Source organism: Neltuma alba, unplaced genomic scaffold (assembly GCF_004799145.2).
Source record: "Neltuma alba isolate B1F8T4 unplaced genomic scaffold, ASM479914v2 tig00005693_pilon, whole genome shotgun sequence".
Lineage (NCBI taxonomy): Eukaryota > Viridiplantae > Streptophyta > Magnoliopsida > Fabales > Fabaceae > Neltuma > Neltuma alba.
In genome coordinates this window covers 1-12,030 of record NW_021634203.1, presented here as the reverse complement: position 1 = coordinate 12,030, position 12,030 = coordinate 1, and the positions used below count along the sequence as shown (strand labels likewise).

At 31.6% G+C, this 12,030-nt stretch overlaps 1 protein-coding gene across 1 annotated transcript; it reads right to left on the bottom strand.

The window, feature by feature from the left end:
* Positions 1 to 10,183: 10,183 nt before the first annotated feature.
* LOC114748394 (cytochrome b561 domain-containing protein At4g18260-like) lies at positions 10,184 to 11,940 on the bottom strand (the record flags this gene model as incomplete). Its single annotated transcript, XM_028936774.1, has 3 exons — positions 10,184 to 10,569; positions 11,161 to 11,309; positions 11,797 to 11,940. Coding segments are annotated over 3 exons (588 nt in total), but the record flags the coding sequence as incomplete, so codon positions are not given.
* Positions 11,941 to 12,030: the final 90 nt, after the last annotated feature.

The following is a 12,030-nucleotide window of genomic DNA, read 5'->3' as shown; positions in this document are numbered from 1 at the left end:
AATCTATCTATATCCTCAGATTAAAAAATAAATAGTTCTTATTTAATATTTTATAAAATCTTTATTATAATATTTTATCCATTATGATTTTTTGAAAAAATAGGTAGGAACTGTGTATATCAAACTTGAACAATTTAATTTTACACATTTATGTTTGTAATAATAATTTATCAAATATTAAATCTGGATAATTCTTTTTTTATCTAAAGGTGAATATGAGGTTCTGAAAGGAAAAGAAGAGAATTACGAAGATATATTTATTTATATTATTTTAATATTATTTATTTCTATAAACAAAGGAAAATTAGTTTGCAGGTATTTATATTTTTTTTAATTTTTAATTTGGTTCTTATATCAAAATAACGAAAATAGTGAGATGAGAATGAAATGGTGCGCCCCGGTCCACGTAAGAATTTCTCCACAGAGTGATGACCCGGAGAGGCACGGTAGTCAGAAAATCTAGACACGGAGGTCCCACAGAACACACCTTGAGTCCGAACACATTCCCCTTTTCTTTGCCTTGTTTTCATCCAACCAAACCTAAATTTAACGATCAAAGCTTTCTTCCTTTCTGTTGCTGCTCAACCCAAAATTTTCCTTTTCGTTTTGTTTTTTCGTTTTCTTTTCATCAAAATACATTTGTTTAACCAAACAGGTGTAATATTTTTTACGTGGTTCATCCCAAAAAGTGGTTCGTTTTAATTTTATTTTAATTTTAATTTTAAGTTTCTCAAGTTTCATATATGACCTCGGATTTTTCAAATGATGTAACCTCCATATTTTTTTCAAAAATGCAAGGCATATTGAAATATAAAAGCTGCTCTGTATATATTAAAAGTAACAACTATGTGTTGGAATTAATTGAAGCTTTAAACTGTATAGCTCCTTTTTTTTTTTGTTGCCTTCTTCAACCATTGAAATACACAGTTCATACATGTTGAACTATATGTAAGATTATTTTGTGTTTTTCCCCCCCTAGAAGAACTATCCTTAAAACCAACTATCATATCATCATCAAACTTAACTTTAGTCTTGATTCCTTTTTTCGGCCTTTATATATAGTTAACAAACCCAGTTAGCCCACCCAAAAATATCACACATTGAGTAATCTTAACAAGATAAAGAAAATTATAAGTTGAAATAACTTTTTAAAAAGGAATACTCTATATTCGATCATTGACCAAAAAAATTTATGTGTGATTTAACTGTTGAAAAAATATTCATACCTTATGATAGGAATAAATTGTCTCTTAAAGGTTTTTAAAAAAAAATCCACCCTGTAATAAACCAAAAGGGGAAAAAACAAGAAGGGTCGTAACTAGTGAGAAGAGAAGAGATAGAAAATAAACGATATTTGGTTCAAATGTGGTGACCAGCAGGAGCAATGCTTTTAATCGCCTTTTCAGAGCAAGCTTGGATCAGGATCTGCTGGATAATTGTGCTTTTTAATGCAATTTCTTGCCTCATTTTTTTACATTCGATTTAATTTTGATATATGTTACATTTGGATATAATCTATATTAATAGATACACTTAAATTCTTGTAGGTTAAGAAAAAACATACAGAAAATTGAATGATGTAAGATTACTTCTTATAATTCAAGCACAATCTAATAGTTAATATCAACTGGGTTAATTAATTATTAATAGGTTTGAGCTCTGCATCTAAAAAATTTTCTTTTCTTCCGTTAAAATATTCCACTCATTCCATAATCACTATTCACGCTTTACCTTATATTCCCTTCGTTTCACGGTCACCAAACAACATCCCCTCTCGCCATGTCACTCCACAACCACTCCCTTCTTACTCCAGGCCCACAAAAAGCCTATTAGCCATCACCAATCCCTCCGTTCCACGTGCCCATACATTCATCATTCCTTTTCCCATTCTTCATCGGCCGTGCCCGCGAGTTTCATCCAGCTTGGAAAAAAAAGAGTTTTTTTTCCTGAGAAAAAAGGGGCTAGGCCCAGCAACTTAACCATCTCTTCTAATTCTACGTGGCACAGATAAACCGGCCAGGTCTTCGTCTCGCGTCTTCAAAATATCAGTCGGGGGTGAGAAAAAAAACTTGCTTTGATGTTGGGCTTATTGAAAGACAATTTCACAGAGACACAGAGAACACTTGAGCCTTAAGCTCGCATTTAAAAACTATAAGAAAGTGATATTCGATTTATCATTTTAATTTAAACATTTGAAATTATTTAATTTTAAATAATTTTGAGTTGTATTTTTATGAGATAATTTAGTTTTAGATTGTCATTTTTATTTTTGAATTGAATTAATATTTAGATTATATTTGTGCTAAAATACTTGTAAAAATTTATGTTTATCAACCTTTACATTGTTACTTGAATTTATAATTGAGTTTTTATTATCAATTTGATTATCAATGTGGTTTAAATTGCAAATTTGGATTTTTTTGCCTCTTGATTGTTTAATTTAGTTGGTAAATTATCTAATTGTTTAATTGATAATTCTAAGCATAGTTTCCAGAATTAATTTGAGTTATTTGTCATTAGTTTTAATGAGTTTAATTAACAAACCTTATACTGTTATGAGTTTTCTAATGGTCTAAGGGTTTTTAAAATTCAGGGTTCCCTTTGTATCAATTAGGGTAATTAAACCTATAAATTCCACTCTCTTGTCACTTCCTTTGGTCTAATTAATTGATTTGGTTTATGAAAGTTAATTCTATGTGAATCCTAAATTGTTCTCTCTACCATATTTGAAGACAAACCTCTCACTTTTACTTGTTAATTTTCTTTGCTCTTTAGTTAATTTTCTTTACTTATGATTTTAATTTTTATTTCTAAAAAAAATCCCAAAATTACATTTGCATTTATTTAGTTTCATTTAATTTTTATATAGATTTTAGGACATTTTCATCTTGCATTTATAATTAGAATTTTGCATTTTAGTTTAGGTCTATTTTATTGCATTTTTCATCACCTAAATTTTTAGCTAGAGAAACTCATATTAAATTAATCCTAAACTACAAATTAATTAAAACCTAGTTTAACTGAGTGTTTTAATGATAAGGGCATTAAACTTCTTCTTCCATTAAGAGAACAGAAAGAAATCAATGCTTCCTAAATGGTTGAAGTTTTTAACACGGAAACCCATGTGGGAAATAGAACATTTTAAATTATCCTGGAGTTGAAATATTGGAGAAGCGAATCAATTTTAATACTTATACGATAATAAATATCTCATCGTTGTAGTGAGATCTATATTTTTTAAATACAATATAATTTCAACAGTTTTAATGTAAAACTTTTAAAAGAAATTGTAAAAAAAGACCTTAGAATTATAAAAAAGCAGATAAGGACAATTGACAACTTTACTTTGGGTTTTGACAATTTCATGATATATTATTATTGTCAAAACCTAAAATAAAGTTGTCAAGAGTCCCTATCTGTGTTTTTACAATTCCAAGGTCTTTTTTTGTAATTTTCCTAAACTTTTAACTAATAGTGATTTGCAAATAAAAAATTATTTTTTAAAAAAATTGGCACCTAATAGATTATTTTATTTTAGATTTTTTATTTATTAAAATGATTTTTTTAAAAGAAAATAAAAGTGAAAAAACAAAATTTAATATAAAGCGTCCAGGTCAAATCTAAATAGCGCGATGTAATGATAACTTCTTAATACTTATCACTGAAACTTATTTCATTGGGCAAGCTGACGTCATAATCACCAATTCATCATCATGCACGACATCGCCTGTTACTCAGCATTTTCCTGCTGATCTGATGGGTATGTCTCCGTTAAAAACCACCACTTGCGTTTTCATCTTGAGTCTCCCACCTTCAGTACGCTGGCATGATTTATAGTTTTATACATACCCTCCTCTTTTTGTTTTTCTGGGGCCCAATATCTCCCTTCTTTTTTCTTTTTCTTTTTTTCCCGGGTTTTGTTGAAGGAAAACCAAAGTTACATGCTTTAGATCAAGCATGTGACTCGCAGTTCACCGGCATATTTTAATGCACAAAGCCGTATGCACCTACGTACGCCAATATGCAGGGGTTATTTATAGGTCTGCCACTGGATTCTTGTTGACTTACGTGTCATGCCCTGGTTGGCTCCCGAGTCAGAGAAACATGCGTTTACCATTAATAAGGCGAGATTAAGGAGAAATTCTTACATACACCCAGAGTACCAGCACATCCCTGCTCTGACCAATGAGACTATGACAGCTGAAATATTTTTATCCTACATGTCAACCTACATGGCACTCATTTTTCTCTCCATTATTTTAATTTTGTTAGAAAATAAGCGCTGCTTGAATCTGACACTCTCTCACCTGCACTACTTTTCTAAGAACCCTCTCCCTCTCTCTTCGTCCGTCCCACAGCTCTTATCTCTCTTCCCCCACCTCACACTACCCTCTCTTCTTCCAATTTTTTTTAAATAAGTAATTGTGACCATTGCATCAAAACAGATCTACTTTCCGTCAACATCCATCTCTTCTCCCTTCCCCACTTCACACATTTTTCTTCCTGTATGTTTCCTCAAATAAATTTTAAGTTGATTTTTTTAATTCATAATATTTTATTTACCTTTTCAATTTACTTTAAAATATTAGAATTAGAAGCTATATATATGATTCTATTTCTTTTCATTTATAATATACGCTATTGATTTTTTTTCATAATTTCTATATTCATTTAAATATGAGGATAGAAAAGGAGATATTATGAAACAAAAAATAAGGGTATGTGTGATGAATGAAATATATTAGAGAGATATTATGAAAAATCAATAGCATGAATCAATATTTAGTTCAATTCTTTTGTTCATAACATATACTCTTGATTTTTTTTATTCATAATAAATAAAACAAAATATATATACCTTGTTTTTCATTTATATATAGATATACGAAAAAAATAGAATCACACACACATATATAGCTTCTAATTCTAATATTTTAAATTAAATTGAAAAGGTAAATAAAATATTATGAATTAAAAAATCAACTTAAAATTTATTTGAAGAAACATACAAGAAGGAAAAAAAACTACGAGAGTTGGTGAGGTGAGGAAGGGAGAAGAGACGGAGTGTAGCGAGCCGTGAGGTGGGGGAAGCGAGATAAGAGACGTGAGGAGAGACGGAGAGAGAATAAAAGAGTTTTTAGGAAAGTGACAGCGCGGGGTCTCCATTTCTTTCACATCCATTTCCCTCCACTTCTCTAATCTTGGCCCTTTATATAATCTGCAGCTGAAAAAAATGCAAAAACACATGACATTTAATACCTTTATATCACACCCTATTAAACTCCCTCCCTTTCCCCACGCTTTCTTTCTCCATTTTTTTCCCCCCTCTTCTCTTATTCTCTCTTGGCGGGGTTTCTAGCTTATTATTTATAGCAAGGTTTTAAACCTGAGTCTTAAAACACTAATACTCTATTTTTATTTACAAGTCAATTGTGTAGAAAAAAATTATTCCTAAATATAAGTCACTTATAAAGTAATTAGTGAATTTTTTTAATTTTATCCTATTGACTTAATAAATACAAAGAGTGATAAAGTGAATAAGTGAGAAACAAATTTTTAATACACTTTTTTAATAAGGTAAATGTGAAAAAAATATAAATTTAATGCATTTTTTGATTTACGGGTTTAGAATACAAGTGACTTATAAATAGAGATAAAATAGTATAATTTTTTAAAGTGTAGGGCAACATAGTAATTTATTTATTATTTTCTGAAAATATTGTATTAGTCCACTTTGTTTTTTCTGAGCAACACGCCAATACCATAAAAACAATAAAAATTGTTATCTTAGAAAAATTGTCATTATTCTTTTTTGTTTTGCCAGCCAAAAATTGTCATTATTCTAAACTTAAGAAACAAAACAAGAAAACAACAATTTTATACTGCCTTCTTTTAACTAATTTTTCTACCATCTTAATTGAATGTTGTGCAACTTTTTTAATAGTTTTATCGTTTTTGTGTAAAATTTTTATTATTCTAATTTTTGCCTATAATTAATAATATGGAGTGAGAAAGTAGAGAGAGAATAAGAGAAAAAGATTAAAAGGAAGCAGAGAGTAGAGAGTGAGTGCATAAAAAAAATTTGGAAAAGAGGGAGGTTTGATAGGGTGTGATGTGAAGATATTAAATGCCATGCGCCTTTGCGTTTTTTCAGCCGCAGATTGAATGAAAGGTTAGGATTAGGAAAATGGAGGGAAATGGATGAAAAAAAAGAAATGGAGAGGCACTGTGGCGGAAAAGTGATGGAGGTGAGAGGGTGTCAGATTCAAGGAGCACGTATTTTTTTCAAAAAACATTAAAATAATAAGAAGAGAAATGAGTGCCATGTCGATTGACAGGATAAAAATATTTCAGCTGTCATAGTTTCATTGGTCAGAGCATGGATGTGCTGGTACTCTGGGTGTATGTAACAATTTCTCGAGATTAAGTATATAGTTGATGATTAAGAAGAGGAGGTGTGCGTAATCACTGATAGTCGCATTGGTGTGCTCCAAGAAAATGAGATTTTCTTCCCATCAGATTATGATTTTTTACCCTTTTCCCCCTCAATGGTACTACATAATCAAATCCTCATATGGTTGATGCAATTCCAGTTACTCCTAGAGCTGCGGACAGAGAAGGGCCACTGTAACCCAGTAACAGGCCCAGAAGCATCGCTCTAACAAGTTGTATTGGGCTAGCTGTATTAGAGAAAAAAGCCTTGGGGAAATATATCGGCGACAACAATGTATGCTTTCATTTTCTCGGCCTGCTTCTTGTTTACGTGTGTTTGAGTGTGGTAATCTCATTACATTATGTTTCCTGTAAAGCTTCTGTGTGTGTGTGTGTGTGTGTGTTTTTTTTTTCCTTGGTAGTTTCAGTGGTCAAGACTGTCAAGATCGTAATGGAGTCATAAACTTGGATCGTGTTGGAAACTCGTAAAAGTTTCCTCATATTAATAAATAGTTGTTAAAAATATAAAATTAAATAATTAAAATAAAAAAATGACGACAATTTGATTTACATATATTTTTGTGGCTGCATTAAAATTTTATATCTCTTTGTTAACACTTGACTTTTTGCATTGCTAAGCAGCATAGCCTTTTTAAACTTTTCCCCAATTCCATGCCACAAGGGCCGGGGTGCATCATGCCTATCGCTTGTAAACTGATGAATACTAAGATTTGTTCAGGTTCAAGTAATTTGATGGATTTGAAATACTTGGTGCTAGTGAGTATTGGATGTATGAGAGAGAATGAACCTGACAAAGGATCGTCCTTTGCAGAAGGAAGACAGATGATTAATGCAAGAGGATAAGAGGTTCCAACATAACATCTATTGTTGGAGAATGCCGTTATTTAAGTGTTTAATTATTTATTTATTTAGTTGTTGAGCCCTGCATTTCTAGGCCAAAAATAGTTTAGATATGCAGAATATCTTTTCCTTTATCTTTCCATGATTTTAGGGAGATCAGGATACCAATCTGTGGCCAAACCTAAACTTAATCTCTTCCTATAAATGTTTGAGCTCTAATCGAATAAAACTTGTTCAGTTCTACCCCAAATTCTTCAAGGTATCAGAGCAAATCTTCCATGGAGGACCTTCGATTCGGTCGACTAAAGTGTAGAGAACAATGCATTATTTGTCAAAAATTTTATGGAAGTAATATCTAAAATTCTTAATTATGCAGAAGTACAAGAAATGTTTCTCTTATAAAAACAATTAAAAACAACTTCCAACGCAAGGTTTTAATCCAAGAAGCTTATCTCAAAATCACAATAGACAAGGACCCCGAAAGAGTTGGAAGTTTTAAGAAGAAGAAGAAGAAGAAACAAAGATCCAGATCAATAAGAATTTACTTACTGATTCTATAACATGTAGCATGTGTTTCAATTCAAACAGATTCAATAACAAAGGTTCACTCCCACACGTCTTTTCTATTTGGTTATAGTTCCTTCCACCATAAACAACAAGTGAACGTTTTAGAAACCCATTTGGTAAAGCACTTTGCTTTACTACATTCATACGCCAAAACCCATTTCGGGAATGTTTGGATAGAAACCAAACCATAGTTTCAGAAGTGTTTTTACGGTTTACAAAGTAAATATGTGGAGGAATTTGTCTCGTTTTGCGGAAAAGTGCTTCTGAAATCATGGTTTGGAGGTTGTCAAACACTCCCTTCACCAACAAATTAACAATCGATAGAAATTACGAGACTTGACACAGGAAATTCCAAATACCATATCCATAAAAAGTGCACGGCTGTTCCTACACTGATAACTTAAATGTGGCTGATAACTGATTAAACCCATAACCAACAGGGAAAGCTGATCTGCACTACATAGCATCCATTTCTAATTCAAAAGCTTTCTGCAAAAAAGAATTCATTTTCACCTGTCTTTTTTTCATTCCATCACAGTTCTTTCAATCTTGAAAACCATTTTTATGTTAAAACATAACTTGTACCTTTTCATTCTAGAACTCTTTAATAACCGGGAGTAAGCTCGTTATGACAGGGAGGGGAAAAAAGTTAACTTCGCGTGGTTAATAACGCACAATGAAGCCGATGAGAAAGGAGGTAAAATTCATCTGCTTTTTCGTTAGACCAGAAAAAGGAATTTGAGAAGGCTACTGACCAACTAGATTGAGAAGATCCCTGCAAGTAAGGGCAGCGAAATTGCGAGGACCAGAGACATGAAAGGCGTAAGGATGATGCCCTTCATCTTGCAGCTTCTCCTCCACACTGCGTTTATTACCAGCTTTCGCCATTAACGCAGCACAGATCCAACCTCGTCTTCTTCCTGTTCTTGATCTCTGTCCATGATGAAGCTAAACGGAGAAAGACGAGTTGCTGTCACCCTTCATTTATGGCAGCAGAATGAAGATGCTGTCATTTTCGTTTTCTTTGCTTGGCATTGGATTCTGCAATCCTCACAGCCTGTTTGTTAAAAGTGGAATCTTTAGTTATTTATTTTTATATAAAATAAAGGAGTATTAACAAAATTAGTTTTTAATCCTAACATGATTATTTTTTTCATCCACACGATTTAAACCTCACTTTACCAACCACTGTTTGTTTAAACAAATTAAAATTCAATAGTGTATATAGGAAATACAAAACAAACGAACAAAAATCTCCTATTTTATCATGAAATAGATGAGAATTTTAAAAATCACCGGCTCTGGTCGTATTTATATTTTGAATCTTAATAAAAGATTCTCTATAAAATTTAATGAAACATTTATAACTAATCTCCAAAATTCTCCGTATCCCTCTGGCTGTTCCACCGTCTTTCCTCAATGAGTCATACTAATTCAAAGTTAATTTTGAAATGTTGTATGAGTTTATAGCATTTAATTAATTTTCTTAATTTTAAGAAAATAGTTAATAGGGTCTTGTAAAAAAAAACTAGAGTGAGTATAAAATACTCCTTCCATCTTTAATGTATGACCTAATTAGAGAGTTAATATCAGTTCTATATGTCAGACCTATTTCACATGTTTATCAATATTTTCAAATTATTCTTCTTGATATTCTCCAATAATAATCAAGTAAGGAGGGAGGGAAAGAAAGAATTAGAAAATATGCTTAGGATATTTTAGAAAAAAAATATATCATCTTAACTAATTAAATAACATCTTAATATAATCAAATTAGTTAATTAAGTCTTACATATCAAGAATTGAAGGAGTATTTAATATTTCTTGTAAATATATACTTCCCATTACTCTCTTTTAATTTAAAAATATCATACTCTACTAGTCTTCATGAACAAGATCTCAATAGATAGCAGGGCATGATATCTCACAAATTAGCTGCATCTTTTGATCTACCTAACATGAATGATGCTTAAAGTTCACAAAGTTGCTCAGTCAAATTCAAATACTATTTTCACTTCTTAATATACAAAATAGATAACTAACTTAAGGATATTATAAAAAATAGTTAAGTAAGTTATTTGTAACAAAAGTGTATTGACTTCTCTATTCTATCCTTTTTAATTACGTGCATTGATGGTCAGAACATTTTAATATATTCAATCAATTGGAATATTTTCATTAAAAAAATTGTAAATTTGGAAAACAAAGTGTATTGAATTCTTATATTTGAGATTAAAGTCAATCTCTCAAATTAACTCTTATATTAAGTATCAAATCCAATGTATTACAAAAAAGAATTAAGTCACTGATATGTAGTTTACAATCTTTGAAAGGTCAATCCTGTTTTAAAAACAATAATAATTTATTCAAGAATATATATCCACATAGTTTAAAACCTATAAGAAAAGTCCCTCTCAACAAGACTCAGCCTTCACTTCCTTTTGCGTGATATCTGAACAAATTTCTGAACATTCATTGCCCAAAATCACTTCCTGCTTCTGTAAGTAAACCCATTTGTCCTGAAGAAGGTAGAAGAAGACTATGGTAACAAGCTGAACGGTGAACAGTATGTTCCATATTCGTATGCTTTTTGATGTCTTCTCTTGGTAGGCTTGTAAGCCTATATATACATTCAAAATTCCCAGGAAGGAAATCACAGTTCCAAGTATCCAATGCAGAAAGAACCATACAGTCCTCTTTTTAGACCCCCTGAAAACATTATTAGCACTTTTGATTCATCTTCTATAAGCAGGAAACTGAAGCTTTCCAGTCAAGAGATGATATAAAATGATGGCATTAGAAAATTCTTAGTTGTTGTGTGTGAGTATGACCGGCCAATGTCCACAAAGCACAAATCTATTACTAGGTCTCTCAACCTATCATTATCTGGTGTTCGAGCTATATTATCAAGCTCAAACTAAGAGGTAGCAATTTCTAATCCAGAAATCGAACTTTTAAAGGTAGCTAGATACCAAGTATTAGAGATCAAGGTAATATAAAGATCTTTAAGTTTTACATTTTGTAGTATAAACTGCTTTATGAGATACCAAGTATCTAAAAGATTCTCTCCTAAAACAACCAACTTTTTGGGGAGAATCTTTCATTTTGTTCAAGTGTATACTATTTGTTGAATTAATCTTAAATATTCTCTTGAAACTTTTTAAGTGGTCATTAACATACTATCAAAGTCAGAACTAACTGAATAATGAGGGCAAATTGAGACGAAGTTTCAGCTGTGTGTGTGTGTGTGTGATCTAACTTTTTGAGTTGAAGTAAGGGATCACTGAAACAGCAAGTTACCTTTGAGGTCTAAAAATACTAAGAATGGCCTGAAGCCAGATAATATCATAGAGTGCCACTCCTACTCTTTGATGATTATTGTTAAAAGCATTGTTGAAGTTTTTTATGGACATGATTGCTCCTACTGTGGCCACAAGTACAGCAACTTTCTGTTAATACAAAAGAAAAACATATTATTATATACCAAAGCCAAACATAAGCAGTGTTTATAGATAGTTATTTCTGTTAATAAATGATTAATAGGGATGTTCTCACTTCTAGCTTTAATTATTTTTGAGCTCAGACTTTGAGTTGGGCCACAGTAACAGTTAAATTGTGCTCCCTTCAAAACCCCTTATTCCAAAACCAAATCAAGAAAGCTAGAAGCTTTCAATCATGCAGAGAAAAATATTTTATAAAAAAAATATGTTCCTTGTCTCTTCATCATTCATTACGGTCCTTGTCAACAGACTAGAAGGTTAGCCCTTGCTTGGATTTATATTAATAAACTTGGGCTCAGTAAATATAAGATGTGTACCAAAAAGTGAGTTTTTATTTAGAACCCAGAAAAAAAAAATTCTGAAGCAGATGGAAGTGATAATGAAGAGGAAAGCAGAGAAGAAATTCAGAAAGACTTGCCTGCAGAATTGCATGAACATAGAAAATCATTCTGAGCCTTCTTTGATTAGCCTCACCGTTAGACATTCGGATAGCAAGTATACCCACGGGCATCAAGAATCCCATTGAAGCCCACAGAAGAAATCCATGTAATGTAATGTCAAACACAAGCCTAGGGTTCATCTTCATAAACACAATCAAGAAGGCTAAAATGTCAAAGCCAATTCAAAGCCAGAGAAGAAAAATGCAGAGAAGAAAAATTTGAATACCTTA